Here is a 17,872-nt window from a genome sequence, read left to right on the forward strand (position 1 = left end):
CATAAAAACACTAAGCTGAAAGCTAAAATACACACACACACACACACACACACACACACACACACACACACACACACACAGTGGACCTGGTACAGACCCATGTGAGCCTAGCATTTATTGTGAGCTCATGTGAGTCTTACTTAGTTGATAGAGAGGGCCTTGTTTTCCTGGTGTTTTCCGTACCTTCTAGCTCTTTCTGCTCTTTTATTTATTTTATTATTATTATTTCTTAACAAGCTCTTTCTGCCTCCTCTTCCACTGTGTTCCCTGAGCCCCAAGGGTAAGGATTTGATGAAGACACATCCTATTTAGACTTTGTCTGCATCATGTCTAGCCGTGAGTCCCTGCATCTGCTTCCATCTGCTGCTGGAGAAAGCTTCTCTGATGATGGCTGAGGAACACATCGATGAGTATAGCAGAATATCAGGAGGAGTCATTTTATTGATACTGTTATTTTTTTTTCCCAGACTAGTAGTGTTTGGTTTTATCCTGAGTTTTTGGGCTATTGACTATCTAGTTCTTGGTCACCAGGCAGTGTCAGGTGTGGGTTTTGTCTCAGGCAGTGGCCCTTAAATCATACCAGACATTGGTTGGCTGCTTCCATAAGCTCTGTGCCACCATTGCCCTAGCATATCTTGCAGACAGGACAGACTATAGGTCAAAGGTTTTGTGGCTGGGTTGTTGTTTACCTTTCTCTTTCAGTAGCCTCCAGATACCTTCCCGCACCAAAGACACTAGAAAATATAGTGAAGGCTCCATGTGGGCACCATCTTCTCTGTGTGAGAAGTGAGTTGTGTGGGTGTTGTTCTTGGCAGTGTGGCCCTGCTATCAGTTTGAGAGGAAACAACCCCATTGTCTTAGCACTAGCCTGGGTCATTTTGGGGTTTCCATGGGATCCCTTTTGTCAACAACTCAGTTGAATACAACCTAGTTCCTAGTACTGGAAGTCTCATTTGGTGACAGGCCACTTGAGACTCTGTATCCTCCATTATTTGGAGACCTTATTAGGATTTCCTTCATATAGTTTAGAAAGTTTCTACTGCACTAGGTTTCCATACCACTCCTTCAGTGCCCCTCAGTTTTATCTTTCTCTCCTCATTCCCTCCCTCAGCCCCATCTCCTTTCCCCTCCCCTCCAGTTCCTGTCCCAGGCTGTCTTCAGTTCTCCCATTAAATCGATTCTCCTTTCCCCTTTCAGGGAGGTTCATGTGTACTCCCTGATTTTTCCTCTGTATCTAACCTTTCTGGGTCTATGGGTTGTAGGTTTTTTACCATTTATTTGATGGGTGGTACCTCACATATTTGTGAATACCATATAAATCTTTCCAGATCTGGATTATCTCAGAATGATTTTATTCTTGTTCTATCCTATTTGCCTGCAGATTTTATGATGTCATTTTTAAAAACAGCTGAGTAATGCTCATTGTGTAAATGTACCACTTTTTTTGTTTTTAAATCCATTCTTCTGTTGAGAGACCTCTAGGTTGTTTCCAGTTTCTAGCTGTTTACAAATAAAGGTGCTATGAAGATGGTTGGGCAGCTGTCTCTATCGTAGAGGAACATCCTTTGGGTATATACTCAAGAGTGATATAGCTGGATCTTGAGGAAGATCAGTTCCTGTCTTTGAGAGGAATGACTGTTTTGATTTCCATAGTGGTTGTATAAGTTTCCACTCCCACCAACAATGGGTGGGTGTTCCCCTTATTCCTCATCATCACCATCATGAGCTGTCAGTTGTGTTGTTGAGTTTAGCCATTCTGACTGGTGTAAGAATCTCCATATTAGGTTTTTGATTTGTATTTTCCTGATGGCTAAAGGATGTTGAACATTTCTTTAAGTATTTCTTGGCCATTTCTTTTTCCTCTGTTGAGAATTCTCTCTTCAGATTTGTATCCCATTTTTAGTTGGGTTATTTGGTTTTTTGATACTTAGTTTTCTGAGTTCTTTATCTATTTTGGGTATTAGTCCTCCATCAGATGTGGAGTTGCTAAAGATCTTTTCCAGTTCTATAGGCTGCTGCTTTGTCCAGTTGATGGTGTCCTTTGCCTCACAGAAGCTTTTCAGTTTCACGAGGTCCCATTTATCCAATGTTGATCTTAAAGCCTGAGCTGTTGCTGTTCAAGAAGTCTTCTCCTGTGCCGATGAGTTCAAGGCTCTGCCCCATGTTCTCTTCTGTCTAGTTCAGTATATCCGGCTTCATGTTGAGGTCTTTGATCCATTGGGGCGTAAGTTTTGTGCAGAGTGATAAATATGAGTCTATTTGCATTTTCTACATGCTGACACCCAGTTTTAACCAGCACCATTTGTTAAAAATGCTGTCTTTTTTTTTCCAGTGTGTATTTTTGTCTTCTTTACAAAAAAAATTAGGTGTCCATAGGTGTATGGATTCATATCTGGGTCTTCAATTCTATGCCACTGATCAATGTGTCTGTTTGTATTCCAACCCCGTGTGATTTCCGTTACTATAGCTCTGTGGTACAACTTGACATAAGGAACAGTGAGACCTTAGCAGGTCTTTTTTTGTACAAGATTATTTTAGCTATCCTGAGTTTTTTTCTTTTTCTGTATGAACTTGGAAATTGTCCTTTCAAAGACTGTAAAGAATTGTGTTGGAATTTTGATGGGGATTGCATTGAATCTGTAGATTGCTTTTGGTAGGATGGTCGTTTTACTATGTTGATTCTTACTGATTCATGAGCATGGGAGACATTTCCATCTTCTGATATCCTCAGTTTCTTCAGAGAAATGAGGTTTTTATTATATAACTTTTCATTTTCTTGGTTAGAGTTACCCTAAGACATTTTATATTGTTTGGGGCTATTGTGAAAGACGGTGTTTTCCTGATTTCTTTCTCAGTCCATTTGTCAGGAGGGCTTCTAATTTTTCTGAGTTCATCTTGTATCCACCCACTTTGCTGAAAATGTTTATCAGCTGTAGAAGTTGCCTCGTGGGATTTTTAGGGTCCCTTATGTATACTATTGTATCATCTGCAAATAAAGATAACTTGACTTCTTCTTTTCCAATTTGTATCCCCTTGATCTCCTTCAGATGTCTTATTGCTCTAGCTAAAACCTTAAGTCCTATATTGAATAGGTATGGTGAGAGTGGACAACCTTGTCTTGTTCCTCAGTTTAGTGCAATTGCTTTGAGTTTTTCTGTATTTAATTTGGTTTTGGCTATAATCTAGATGTGTTTAATGATTGTTCCTGAAGATAGCCACAGAACCATCCTGACCAGGCTGTCATTATTCCCTATATGGCTACTGCTTGGTTTAACGTGAGTATTGGTTCACTTCTGAATCTTATACTTATTTTGTTTTTACAGAGTCTTTTGTCCAGTCTTGTAAAATTGAATAGTTTGACCTTAGCTAGAAATTGCTTCCAGTTATATCCAGTGGGAGGTCCGTCTCAGTTTTCCACCATTTATTCCCTCAACATGGAACACAATCGAATCAACAAAATCCCATTTGGAATTTTTTCCAGAGCTAAAGTGTTAAGTAAGCTGAATATGAAGGTAAGCATCTGATTGTGTGTGTGTGTGTGTGTGTGTACATGTACATGCTGTGATTCTCATTCATGGTTTTCTACTCTGCATATGGAAAGTAGGTAATGCCTTGTTGATGAAATGTAACAAAGATGCTAAGGCATCCTTAATATCTCAGTAGTTAACAGATGTCTTCAAATTGACACACTTAACAGCTTGTCCTCAAAGAACAGTTATGGATGTTTGTAGAAGTGCAACTGTCAGGATATATATATATATATATTAACCATATATCTCATAAATGCCAACTTACGCCAGAAGTTTAATTTTTTAAAGTAATATATCTAATGGAATAATTTAGAACCACCAAAATTGATACTTTATACTAAGACACTGTTAAATATCTTTTGCAGTATTCTCAGTTTATTAAGTAAAAGATAAAATATGCAAAAATATCTCCCTACACAAGTTTAAGCTGTCTTAAATATGCTGGTTATTATGTTAAATTCTAAGGTGTTACATAATTACAATGAGCTGGCTGTCAGAGTGATTGATGCATTCCTCGCAGGTTCTTTGCCTGTCCATATGCCCTACTGTGAGCAGCTTTCACATTCATAATGAAATCTACTGTGGAGGGAGAAAGAGAAATGGAAAATTATTAGTCCTGTGATTTAATTTGTAGTGAACTAAATTATAGAAGCTAAGGGAAATGATTGCATATCTAATCCTGACTGCATCAGGGTAGCAATCTAGGGAGCCTAGGTTTCTTCAGATCCAGGTAGAATGTTCTGTTATAGCATACTGCATTCTTTTGTCTTCAAACCATGCACCATAATTGTGATCCTTTACAGTCTAATCTGTGATTTCTTTGTTTCTATACTTTGTCATGATAACTCATTGGATGCATATAAGTAAAGAAGTTAATTCAAGAAAATCTTAAAGCCCACATAAAATTTTTTAGTTTGTTCATGTGATAACAGATGCAGTGGCGTTAGGCTTCCTGCCCAGGGGTCATTGCGTAGCAGTGCTGGTGGCTTAGCTTAGTGTCACATTTTTTGCATAGTGTGCCAAAGGCCCTGGGCTTAGTCCTCAGTATGAGTAACAAGAATTGTCTCAGTTTCTAGTAGGGCTAGAGTGCAGGGGTTTGCTAGTGTTTATACATTTGATTAGACATTTTTATGGCTCTAGTGTTTTTAGAGTATATCTGCCTACTCAGTTTTGTCTAAGGTTTCAGTAAAATAATGGGAAACTAGAAGTTTATCTTAAAATTTCTTCAAATGTGATAAATGATCAACAAAACATTTTCTTGGAAGAAGCAGTGAAACTTGACAGTTTCCTCCTTATATATGTACAAATACGTTTTAATTAATTTAGTTAGTTTGGTTTTTCAAGACAGATTTTCTCTATGTAGCTTTGACTGTCCTGGAACTTGCTTTATAGACTAGGCTGGCCTGAAACTCAGTCAGAGATTTTCCTGTCTGTGCCTCACAAGTGTTGGGATTAAAGGTGTGCACCACCACTACTTGGCATTTTTAAACAGTTTTTTAAACTACATTTATTTACTTGTTTGTGTTTATGTGTATGCTTGAGCAGCATGGCTCACACGTGCGGATCCGGGGCAGTTTTTGGCAGTTCTCTCCTTCTGCTGTGTTTACTGTGGTGGTCTGGCTGCTGGCAAGTTCCCTTATCCACTGAGCTATCTTGCCAATATTCTGTCCATATCTTAATTTGAACATTCTTATTTTCCTCAGTGTTTTCTGCACATTATTATAAAGTGCAAAAAGCCCATTTGACACTAGGATCTTTGAAATTTTGAGCAATTTCTCTGTATGATATATATGTATAAGTAAAATTTTTATTACACATACCTACATAAGAAACTTTAGTTTAACCTAAAAATAAAAGCCTAATTAATTACAACTTGGGAAGTTCAGAAGGTGGTTGGTTTTTTTTTTGGGGGGGGGGGAGGTTGTCTTTTTGTTTTTGGTATTTTCTACATTTTGCTCCTGTTTTCAAAGGGAAACATAAATGGTGTCTTTGTTTCTATCTTTCAACCTGGGATGCTTCTTGTCTTTACCAGGACAATCAGTTAACATCACTTCCTTTGGATTTTGGAACTTGGACCAGTATGGTAGAATTGAATTTAGCAACTAATCAGCTCACAAAGATCCCAGAGGATGTATCTGGTCTGGTTTCTCTTGAGGTGAGTAAAGAGTATGAGTACTTTTAAATCCTGAGATTCACCAGAGAAAAAACCAAACCTACCATTTGGGCCAAATTTGAAGCAAGCTTTATTAAATATTAAATACTGATCAAGAGATGGACTTTGGTCAGGACCACTCCCTGGAATTTTCCAGCTGAGTGGTCCTGAAACAGTGTGCTGTAGAGGTTTTTATGGAGAAAATATCACTTTCCCACAAAAACAAAAAAACAAAAAAACCCAAAAACCTATAACTCTCAACATTCCAGGAAGTTACCTGGTCTTTGGGTATATGGGGCTTACAAGTTCAAGCTTTGTGTTAGTGTCAGCAGTTTCTGTTGGTTAAAAATTAGAATTAGAAAAGGTCACAACTAACTCCATTAGATGCACAAACCTATTTAGGAGAGTGAGGTGTTTGCACTGAACCATCTCTGCCTAACAAAAACTTAGAGATTTAAATGCTGTATTTCTGAAGAGAAGGGTATCAAAAATTCAGCACCTTTAAAACATTTTTCCTTAATTCCTTTTAGGAAAAATGACATTGTCAATAATTATGGATTCTTCATATTGACATTCAGAGCCTTTGACCTAATTATATCACTCCCCTGTGTTGGTAATGTGTTGTCCATGTTTCTAGCTCTGTGTATAATCCTAGAGTCTGATCTGGAACATTTTGATTTTTTTTTTCTTTTAAAAAGCTCTTTTTTCCATAATTAAAGATCCATCTTTAGTCAAAATGGCTGCCACCTTGATTAGTGAAGTTTTTATCTTTAATGAACAGCTTACTAATATAGTAAATATGCTATTTGAAAGATTTCTAAAAAACTTTTAATAATTGGGTTTTACTATATCATAATATGGTGGTTTTAACCTTCCTAATACTTGACCCTTTAATGTCTCATGGTGACTCCCAACCATAAAATTATTTTCACTGCTACTTCATAACTGTAATTTTGCTACTGTTATGAATTCTAATGTTAAAAATACCTGCTATGTAGGGTATCTGCTATGCGGCCTCTGTGAAAGGTTGTTTGACCACATCACATCATCTGCCAATGTACTGCTCTTTCTCCTGTTTCAGTTCCAGTGTTGGCTCCCCATTTTGATGCTGAATGATACCTTCTCTGAGACAAAGGACTCTTAACTCCCTCAGCCCTTTTCAGCCTTTAGTGGTTTTAGGATGCATTGAAATGAGATGTCTAAAGAGTAACTCCATTGGGTTGATCTAGACAGTTGTAAGTTAGTTGCTTGCCTTCCTTAAGAGAATATTTTAAGGAATTTTGAGTAATCAGGTTCTTATTAATAATCAGGTTCTTATTAATAGTTATAATTATTCACTGTCAAAATATTTTAATTTTAAGGCAAATAGTTTTGTTTTTCTTTTTAAATTTAGTTAAAAGTAAAGTATTTCTTGGTTTCATTAGTTTTTAAGTAACTGAATTAAAATCTTTTTGTAGTAAGTGTTAGTTTTAAAATGTATTAGTTATAACTTATGCTTAATACTCATTTTTGGAAATTAGCATTGCTTAATAAACTTTAATCCACACAACATCATATATAATGTTTTGAGTGACAAACTTTTCCTAATCGTTTCTGTTAGGTTCTAATATTATCGAACAATCTTCTAAAGAAGCTTCCCCACGGTTTGGGAAACCTTAGGAAGTTACGAGAGTTAGACCTGGAGGAGAACAAGCTGGAGTCCTTGCCCAATGAGATCGCTTACCTTAAGGATTTGCAGGTGAGGCTCTCCCAGTGGCTTTTGCACTGTATAACTGAAGTTCTTATAAACCATTCCAAATCAAGTTTTTCTTTGGATTCTGATATAATTCCTGAAATAAAGAGTTTGTCTTATTGTCTTTATACGAACATGAAATACACTATCTGCTTTTGTTCTAACAAATAAGTCTTACTCAACTCAGTTTACCTAATTTATTGCATTCGTTAGAGACATCATTTTAAGTGCACATCAGTTGTAGGAAATGCATGTGTAACGTTTTTTATTTTGTTAATCGTTTAGAAATTAGTCTTGACAAACAACCAGTTGACCACTCTTCCCAGAGGCATCGGTCACCTTACCAACCTCACGCACCTTGGTCTTGGAGAGAACCTGCTCACTCACCTTCCTGAGGAAATTGGTAGGAACCTATGGATTTGAGACACTGCTGGTTGATTCTCTGCTTTCAAACAGATAGGTTTGGTAAATGCACTGCTTTGCAAATTCAGTTATAGCAAGCTCAGGAATTTTAATGGAGTGCCAGTGGTTTTACTCATGAGTTGTTAAAATTCATAGTGTATTTGAGAATGGTTTAGAATGATGTCCATAGTCGTAATAAATCTCAATTTATAAACAAATGTTTTTCAAAATTATTTTCTGTTCTTCCAAACTTAACAGTCCATGGGCCTGAGTTAAATTAGCAGTGTCTGTGCTGAAAGGACACACTTGGGTTTCCTTTGTCCTCGTTAGATCTTGTTTATGACAACAGTGCTGGCCATAAGCCTCTCTGCATAGCTTCCAAAAGAGCATTTCTCAGAGGGCTTTTGGGTTAGTAGTAGTACTTGATTTGCTATCAATGCCTAGGTTTACTTTTAGAATTTTTCCAAATGTATTTATATCTATTTATATAATTAATACATTTACTTTGAATTTTAGCAGTGCAAGTTAATTGAATAGTTCCTAAATTAGTAATTCTATGGATTATGGACTGCTTTCTATAATGTCCTGTTCTGGAAGCAAGAGAAAGCAGTAAAGAATGTTTTTGGAATGTAGACAATTTAAAAATTGGGTCTTAGCCATCTTTGTAGCTTTGAATAGAGACTTTCAGCCCTAGTGTCCCGCACATAAATGAGGACAGTAACTTAACTTCATATAGGCTTTCCTGAGATTAAACATTCTACATCTAGACACAGCTGTCCTGCTGGCTGCTGGCTTACTGCTTTCCTACTGTCATTGGCAAGGAGTCTGTATTTTGACTTTTAAAATAAAGGTTTACATATCAATATGTGAACTCCCAACTGTCCCAGCAGAGCTTCTGAGTGTTTCCAAAAAAAAACAAAAACAAAAACAAAAAACCGCTTCAGCTTATAACCATTGTGATTTCATTGGTATAGAAAGTGACCTATTCAGTGGAGTTTTAAAAACTTTCTTCACTTGATTTCAATATTCTGCAAGTTTAAAATCCAGGCTTGTCAGACTTTTAAGAGTAGTAATTAAGTTTCTTTTTCCCTTCCTAAACAGGTACACTGGAAAACCTAGAAGAACTGTATTTGAATGACAACCCCAACCTTCACAGCCTCCCCTTTGAGCTTGCTCTTTGCAGCAAGTTGTCAATCATGAGTATTGAGAACTGTCCACTCAGTCACCTCCCACCTCAAATTGTTGCTGGAGGGCCTTCGTTCATTATTCAGTTCTTAAAGATGCAGGGTCCGTATCGTGCCATGGTCTGATACAAACTGCTGGTCCCACACACTGTTCAAAAACAGACTGCCATTAATCTTTCGTATCTGTATCTGTATCTGTGTGGATATTGATCTATGGCAGATTTATAAAGACTGCATTATGTGTTTCTGCTAATAGAGGAATCATAGCCATTTAGATTTTTTTAATTCTGTAAAAAAAAAAAAAAGGCTTATATAAGTTTTCTTTGCTAAATTTGATGGATGTTTTTCTGTATGTAATCTGGTATGCTAGTTTGTTTAAAAATCTTCCAACAAATTATAAAGTCATTAAATTTAAGGGACAAAATAGTATAGTTAAATACATGTTTCTCTTAGGAAAATGTGGGCCAAAAATTTTGTTGCATCTTTCATATACATTTCCCCTTAAAATTGTCAGATCTTTATAACAGCATAGGCCCTGAAGGTAGAATTTTTCTTTAACTTATTTTGAAATTTGAAATTTAAATTTTATATATTGTTTACAATCGGAATGAATCACTGGATTATTTTGATTTGCTCTGTTTTAATCAGTCAGATAGAGTTCATATTCTGTTAAAGAATTTGCATCAGTTAGTTTAAATATTAAAAGATACTTTGTCAAAACAGCTGGCAAACAGAAAATATACATTTAGAAATCAAAATTTTCACTAGTTTTATTTTTCCAGTGAACTTTAAAGCAAATATCTGAAGTGAATCTTTGGGGTGGGGGTATCGAAACGTTTCCTAGAATAAGTATGTTTTACTGTATAGGAGCAGAAATCTGTGGTGAAAGCTTTTCTTTTTTCTCTTTTCTTTTCTTTTCTTTTCTTTTCTTTTCTTTTCTTTTTTCTTTTCTTTCCTTCCCCATTCCTGAAAGTTGCAGATCCAAAAAATTTAACAAAAATTTGGCAAGTAAATAACACGTAAAGACACATTCTATATATGTATATACAATGCTATATAGATATGTATTTATTATATCATAAACTACAATAGGTAACTTTAAAGACTTCTCCCTTTACTTGTACAATGAGATGGATGTCTCTCTCTAAAGACTGCAGTATATGTGCATTCGGGATTATTTAACAGTGTCCTATGGTTTTATATCTTGACTCACCTTGTCCATCTTTCTGTTCGGGAGTATCTGTGTCTAAGCACAATATCTTCACACTGTGCTGTATTGCTGCTGAACTAAATGCACTTTCCCCATACATGGGGCACTGGCTTCAAACAATTCAGTTCAGTACCGTTGCTTTCAATCTCATCTTTCCTTGGTTAGTAGGTGGTAGTCAGTTATGGAAAACGGCACATTGCATTGATGCCATTGGTAGTTCCGTGGAAGTTATGTAGGATGTGCATGGACTTGTTGATAATATTTTCTTTTGCTTTTCTGCCTTTATGAATATCAACTGTAAATGTGTGCCCCGTACATAGTATTCTTATTTTTGGTAGTGTTTGTCTAGGTCAATTTAATTATTGAGAACACCCTCCCCCGCAGAGCAGGTGCAGCCTAAATACAATCCTGAAACACACTTTCCATATAACGAATGACTATTATACATAAGTAAATATTGCTGCTTGTTATTTTATTTTGCACCCCCCCCCCCATTTTTGGGTATTTTGTTCTAAACTGTTTTTAAAAATTAAAACTGTAATATCAAGATAAAAATTTGGGTTTTTGCTTTTCCTGGTACTCAAATCCAAGACTGGGTTTCAGATCAAATCTCTGTTCATAATTGGCAAGTTTGTAAGGAGCAGCTAAGAAATGGAAGGCAGGTAAAGATATAAAACCCTAGAATGCCTAAATGTGCTGTAAAACTATTGTAGATGTTCACTGGATTTTACGAAGTTAATAGCCTTTCTCCTTTTCCATCTACTGTGGCTTTTCAGTTAAGATTTTGTTTATAAAAGGAATTTATTACAGTTCTACCTAGAGCTTGTGTGTGTGTGTTTTTTAAATCTTATATCAATTGTTTTGATAGTAAGATCATAGAATTTAAATTTGAGAGGTAGTGGTTTAGTGTCTTTTCTTGTAAAAACATGGTTTCTTAAAATGAAAATATATGAAAAATGTTAAACAATTTGGTTTCCCTACATTTATTTAGGTTATTCTACAACAGAGGTGGGAAATGTTCACAGTCTTACACGTAGCACTAACACTCAAGTCCATACTGTATCATCAACACTGCAGGGTGTAGCTCTGGATCGTTCAGATTCACGCTGTCTTGGAGGGTTCCCCTACTTTCATTACTGTTTCTACTAATAAACCAAGATGGATTCCAGTTAGGAGGAGGACTCCTTGTGAAATCAAGATACTCAGGACTTGAATAAGGGTGATGACTGACTAGGAACGAGTTAGGTTTTTCATGAAATGCCTGTAATACTAGCCGCCATATTTAAAAGTTGCCTTTTTTTTTTTGTTTTGTTTTTTTTTTAATAATGTTGAGACTCTCCATCAGATTTGGTTAGTAAAATAAGAATCATAGACTGTTATCTTAAACATAAAAGTCTTGGGTTGTTAATCAGTAAAATGGAAACATCAAAGGTTTTCTTCTGTAGGAGTTTATTTAGAATCTTACACAGAAAGGAGAGGTGCTGACTTATAGATGAATACTAATGAAAAAGTAGAGATAGAAACTCTTGGAGAGAGAAGAACATAAATGTTAATTCACACTTACACAGAAGATGGGGAATGCAGTTGGAATGGATTCTAAAAGTTTAAATTACAGATTTCTAGTCAACTTTGTGTAGTCTACACTATTTAAAGAAGACTGGAATATAGCTAAATATGAGACGTAGCCTAGCATTCACAAGGTCTTCATTTAACCTCGGTACTCCCACCCCAATAATACAAACAAAAGTAACTACATCATAAAAAGAAGAGGGAGAAGGAAGAGAAAAGGAGAGAGAGGAGGAAAAGAGGAGGAAGAGGAGGAAGAGGAAGTAGAAGAAATGGTCTGGAGATGGCTTAATGGTTAAGAGCATTGACTGTGCTTGCAGAGGTCCCAAGAAGTCCTAAGTTCAATTCCCAGCAACCACATGCTGGCTCACAACCATGTGGGATATGTAATGGGATTTGATGCCCTCTTCTGGTACAGTGTACTCATACACATAAAATAAATAAATCTTAAAAAAAAATAAGGCTGTCAACAAAAACAAAAAAAAAAAAAAAGAAAGAAAAAGAAAAGAAAGGAAGGAAGGAAAAAGAGAAAAAGAAAGAAATGAATACTCAACTTGGCATGGTGGTTCAAACTCAAGGCTGATAGAGGATGATTTCAAGTTCAAGAATAGTCTGGGTGAGAGATCTCTTGTTGCCTGCAAAATATTTAAAAATAAAGTTGCCACTCAAGAAGTAAACATGTCCTATTCAGCTGTAGCTGCAGTGACCTTGTGTGTGTTTGTTTAGCTGAACCGTGGGAAATGTCAACTCTGTTCCCTTTTAGTGAAAGGCATGGGAGGGTTATTAGCCGTTTTGTTGTTTTTAAAACCAAGCATCCTTAAAGTAATTTTTGACACCCTAGAGTTTTTGATGGGTGGGGCCTTGCCTATATGGTCTCTGACCTATTGCTCAGTGCCTAGCGTCTCTTAAATCATGCATCATCTCTTAAGTTCACAGTGGATATATCATCAGTAGCTGTATGCGAGCTTAATATTTCTCACCACACTCCATGTTTCAGATCCTCTGATGTTTTTCCTTTCAGCTAACATTGTAAACTTAGGTAAAAGCTGCAAGCAGTAATCACAGCAGCCTAGGTGTTACACTGTGTTGAGCTTTCTTATTAGTCCATTACTTTTAAATCCAGCTTCACTCGGAATTTCAGCATATAGAGCATAGCCAAATTCTCTGTCAGGATGCCACCTGCGTGGCCTCCAGCACACACCCCACCTGACAGATAAGCAACCTGTGCTGTTAGCTGTCTGCTCTTGTAAGTTTTCACCAGAACTATCAATTGATAACTGACACTAGGGTTGGCACTGTCCTCTTCCATGTTCCTTCCCAAACCAAAGTTCCAGATGCCTGGCTGGTACCGATTTTGTGTGTTTTCTTGTTACTACAACAAATTATTTAATAGAAACAAGAGAGGAACAGTTTCTTTTGCTTCTGTTCCAGAGAGACTGAAGTCATACAGTATGGAAGGCAGGATGAACATGCTCTGTCTGGCAGTGGGGTGTGGTCATGGTGGACCCTGAAGAAGAAAACGCAGGCCAGAACTATAGGTGCATGGCCTACCTTCTATAAGTTCATTCGCCTTCAAAATAATGTCACCAGCTAGAGGGCCTGTGGAGTGCTTTTGGATACCATGTAGTGACTGACTGTCAGCCTTTAAAGCAAGCACTGCAAATTACTTTTCATATAGATAGACTACCTTCAAGTTTAATGTAGTGAGTTTCTTTATACCTAATTATCTAAACAAATTTAATGGATCTTTCACTGTTACTTGTTCATGTTTTTTTTTTTTTTTTTTTTGTCTGTTTTTGAGACTTTGTATTAGAATTTCACTTTGTTCACAGACTTTTGAGTATGCTGCAGCAGCATCTGGCCCTGTAAGCAGTATTGTTACTCCACTGTGTTTCTTCCCTCACTAGATCCTAACACCTGCCCAGCTCTGGCTGAAATCAGTTAAACGGGAATGCTCATCTAAGCGGTGGGGCCTGGTTAAGCTAACAGTGAGGATTCACTGAGACCCTCCGGCCTGCGAATGCATACACCAAACTTGAAGTTTCACACTGTTCTAAGCCAAGTTCAAGTTCAGGGCTCAAGTCCGCTATATGTCATTTATACACTCTCTGTGCCTATTTGTGTTTGTGTAGCTTTCTTAAAAATTTTTTCTTTTCTTTTTTTTTTTTTTTTTTTAACTTGTTTTAATTTGGGAGATGGCTTTAGGGGGTTGAAATTCCGTTTCAGGTAAATCTACTAGTTCAGAATAAGTCAGTGAGACTTTCAGTGCAGTCTTTTGTCTGTCACGTTGAAGGTAGGACCAAGGTGTCACTCACATGGCTTCCTTTTTAAAGTTTCAGCTTTGGAAGAGGTTGTTTTCAAGCTGTGAGTACAACCTCCAAGAAGGGGGCTTCTTGGCAATAATTCTGAATGACCACAGGGAATCTAGCAGAGTAAAGGAGTGGCCAATGTTGTAGACTAATTGCATTTCTTTTCCAGGACCCAGAACATGTCTAAACATAAATTAATAGTAGTTGTCTTTTGTAGGATAGTTAACTTAATTCTGTGTTTCTTCATTCTCTTATATCCTAAGTTTGGAAAGTATATCTGCATCCTTGGAAAAATCTAGGTCATAGGTATTGTCTGTCATATATCTTGGGGGAGAGATAGTAGACAACCCACTACCAGATTGGTCTTTCTGCTTTCTGGTTGAAGATGTGGTTTTTCAGCTTTCTGATCCCGATGCCTGCTGCCAAGGCTCTTCCTACCATGATGCACTCTGCCTCTGAAGCTGTGAGCCAAAATAAATTCTTCTGTAAGTCATTTTTGGCTGTGGTGTTTTATTACAGCAACGGAAAAGTGACCAGTGCATACACTGCCAAAGCTGATCAACGTTGGTCAGCTATGTTGACAGTAGACGTAGGAGAAGGGAAACTGTCAAGAGGTAAAGGGACAATATCTGGTCAAAGGCAGTTCCTAAAGATAATCTGCAGTGCAGCCAGTGACCAAGAGCAGGCTATCAAAAGATATAAGAGGTCAGGTCAAGGTCAGTTTGCTGCTCCTCTATTAGAAATTAATTGTTTGGACTCATGTAATCTTGAATTTTCTTTATAAGTTTTATGCTAAATGAAAATAAAAAGTACAAACTTGTCAAAATGTTTGACATGTTGAAGGCAGAGCCCAGAGAAGCATTGAGAACATCTTGTGCTATATTTAAAAAAAAAAAAAATCTAAAATAAAGTGAAGTTTTTAACCTAAAAAGAAAAACTTTAAAAAGCAAATGTAGAACAATCCAAAGAAAAAGGAGAGTAGACATCAGTGAAATATTAAAAAAAAAAAAAAGTCAGTAAGAAGACAAGCTATTTGAAAATATTAGTAAACTCATAAGCATCTACCCAGGCTTATGGCTTCTACTACCCTACTAATTCTTGTTATCACAAATGAAGGCAAGGATGTCACAACAGCCTTTGGATAAAAGGATAATAGAAATCTCTGTGCCCACAACTTGATAACTAAAACAAAATGGGCCAATTCTTTGAAAGATAAAACGTGCCAAATTTTACACACACACAACCCCCCCCCAAGTTCTAGTTAAGAAACTGAGTCTGTACTTATATTTAGTAGAATTAATCAATCATTTTTAAAAATACATGGATCTTTAAATGGTTTATACAGCCAGTTCTCTACATTTCCTTTCAGAAGATAGAAGTGGGTAGGTGTGCTTTCTTTTCATTCTTTGGAGTCAGAATTATCCCAATACTAAATTCAGATAAAGTCCTTACAATGAAAGATAGCATACAGATAACTCTTCAGAACACTGATGCAAAGGTCCTCAACAAAATAGAGGCAAATCTTATCTGATAATGTATACAAAGTTGTACATGACCAAGCATTGTTTATGCCAGATACAGAAGGCTGTTTCAACATTATGTATTACACCACCAGGTTAAGGGAAAAAATGTCACATGATCATATCAATGTGAAACAAAAACAATTGATAAGATTTTTTTTTATCTTTGTGGTAACTTAGCCCATTTCCAGAGGAACAAAGACAATACAGTAATGATAACCTTTTCAGGGATATGGAAATATGACTGTCTATATAATCTGTATCTATCATCTATCTATCTATCTATCTATCTATCTATCTATCTTTGCCTATCTGCCTGTGTATCTAACAAATTCAAGTCCTAAAATCTAGAATGAACTATATACACAAACGTAAGATGTATATCCAACACAACGTTGACAGATAGAAGTTAGAAAATGGGCCTAGAGAAACTGGGTCTGCCAATCGAGTTTTAGGTATAACACCAAAGGAAAAGCACTCACAGATTAAGTATATTTTTTTTCTCTGCAAAGAAAAATGGCGTTTCTCCATCTTTTTCAGTTGCTCACACTTACTGCTGAATTCCAGCCTAAGGCCCAGAGGGCAGGATCTGAGGGATGAAGGGAAAGACCTCTGATGTGGGTTTCTTTAATTTTTGTCTTTTCTTTTTAATCTGCCTACCAATGTTTACTTTTTAGGTTGTTGCTTTTTGTGTTTTCTGGATGTTTTAATTGTAATGCTTAGTTTTTCACTTGAATGTTTGGTGGTAGAGAAAGGGAGGGAGGGGCTGTTGTGATAGGTTTGCTTCATCTAATGTCTATTGCAGGAGGAGGTACATCATTTAAAATTTCTCTATTTTGTCTCTTATTTCCATATGATTCGACAAAAAGTTGTAATCTAAAGAGTATCATCATTGCTGGAAATCCTAATCTTCCTCTTTTCTCTTCCTCCTCCTCCTCCTCCTCCTCCTCCTCCTCCTCCTCCTCCTCCTCCTCCTCCTCCTCCTCCTCCTCCTCCTCCTCCTCCTCTTCTTCTTCCTCCTCCTCTTCCTCTTCCTCCTCCAGATAGGATCTTATTATCTAGACTAGGCTGGGTTTGAACTTAGGAGAAGTTGGCCTGCTCCTGTCATGGGAGTTCTGGGATTAAATGTGTCTGCCCCACTTCTTTGCTCTTCAGAAAAGTTCAGCTATATTCTGAGTATCCAAAAGAGTCCTCAGGATAGACTGAGTTGTGCTTTGTGCATGATTTTCCTCTGGACCTGACTCACTGAGATGCTCAATGTGGTTTTACTATTAAGGCTTTTACATCATTTCAGTGAAGTGTTCTGATTGAACAGAGTGAAAAACCAACTGGAAGAGTAAAGTGGGGAGTAGCTATGTGGGCTGTGGAGTCACACCATCTGAGGAAGAGAAAGGGGTCCGTGAAGCAGGACACAGAGCAGGGACAGACAGTGGTGGCTTCTCTCCAGACATGCTGAGAGCTGTTTGGCTCCTTATACCTATTAACCTGTGCTTTTGCTGCTGCTGCTTTCCTTTAGGGAGGGGAGGAGGAAAGGAGAGAAAATGAGAACAAGAGAGCCAAGAGGATGGCTCTGCCCTCAGTGATAGTATGAAATGCTGCATTCACCTTGCCGGAAAGCCATCTCTGCCCCATGGATGGGACCAGATGTCACCTTAATCAAGCCAATTACTGTTCTACTTCAAGTAGAGTTAGTGCTAGTTGTGGAAGAAAACCCCTTGAAAGTGTCTACGTCTTTATCCAGCATAAGCTTCCTCAGCTTTAACGGCTGGATTCCCCTCCTCCTGGCTTCCTCCTACTCCTGCAGTCTAGTCTGCACCGGATTCTAGATCCAGACACAACTGTCAACTTTTGAGTTGCCTCCAAAAGAGGTGATTCCTAATTTCCATCTGTTACAGATTTTATAGCATGGATGACCTGCTGTGAGGCTTTCCCTGCCACGCCCGGTGTCACTGCTTCTCTGGGTTTTACCAATGTTTGTATGGCTTCTCTGGGGTAAGAAGCCCGTGCATCTCCTCCTTGATTATGAACATCAACTGTCATTCGTACACAACCTTACCTCACACACAAACATAACACCAGTGTAACCAAATGTGTTAAGCCCATTAGCACCACTTGTATTTACTTTTACTTCATATTTCTAGTGCTAGTTTGGTGTACTAACAATCTAAATTGCTAAGACTGTCAGATCCTAGGATCTATTTGCATTGATATTCAGATTAATAAAGGAGAAAGTGTTGCTAGACAAACAAAAAAATACAATGTATATT

At 37.2% G+C, this 17,872-nt stretch overlaps 1 protein-coding gene across 9 annotated transcripts in view; it reads left to right on the forward strand.

The window, feature by feature from the left end:
* Nucleotides 1–11,029, forward strand: part of Shoc2 (SHOC2 leucine rich repeat scaffold protein) — an 81,679-nt gene extending 70,650 nt beyond the window's left edge. For all 9 annotated transcript variants that reach the window (XM_076924448.1, XM_076924447.1, XM_076924445.1 and 6 more), the window contains 5 exons: nucleotides 3,324–3,512; nucleotides 5,563–5,685; nucleotides 7,283–7,420; nucleotides 7,700–7,817; nucleotides 8,918–11,029. In XM_076924448.1, coding sequence (XP_076780563.1) covers nucleotides 3,324–3,512; nucleotides 5,563–5,685; nucleotides 7,283–7,420; nucleotides 7,700–7,817; nucleotides 8,918–9,126 — 777 coding nt within the window. In that variant the 3' untranslated portion in view covers nucleotides 9,127–11,029. The remainder of the gene's footprint in view (nucleotides 1–3,323; nucleotides 3,513–5,562; nucleotides 5,686–7,282; nucleotides 7,421–7,699; nucleotides 7,818–8,917) is intronic.
* Nucleotides 11,030–17,872: the final 6,843 nt, after the last annotated feature.

The sequence above is a fragment of the Arvicanthis niloticus genome, chromosome 1 (genome assembly GCF_011762505.2).
Source record: "Arvicanthis niloticus isolate mArvNil1 chromosome 1, mArvNil1.pat.X, whole genome shotgun sequence".
NCBI classification, from domain to species: domain Eukaryota; kingdom Metazoa; phylum Chordata; class Mammalia; order Rodentia; family Muridae; genus Arvicanthis; species Arvicanthis niloticus.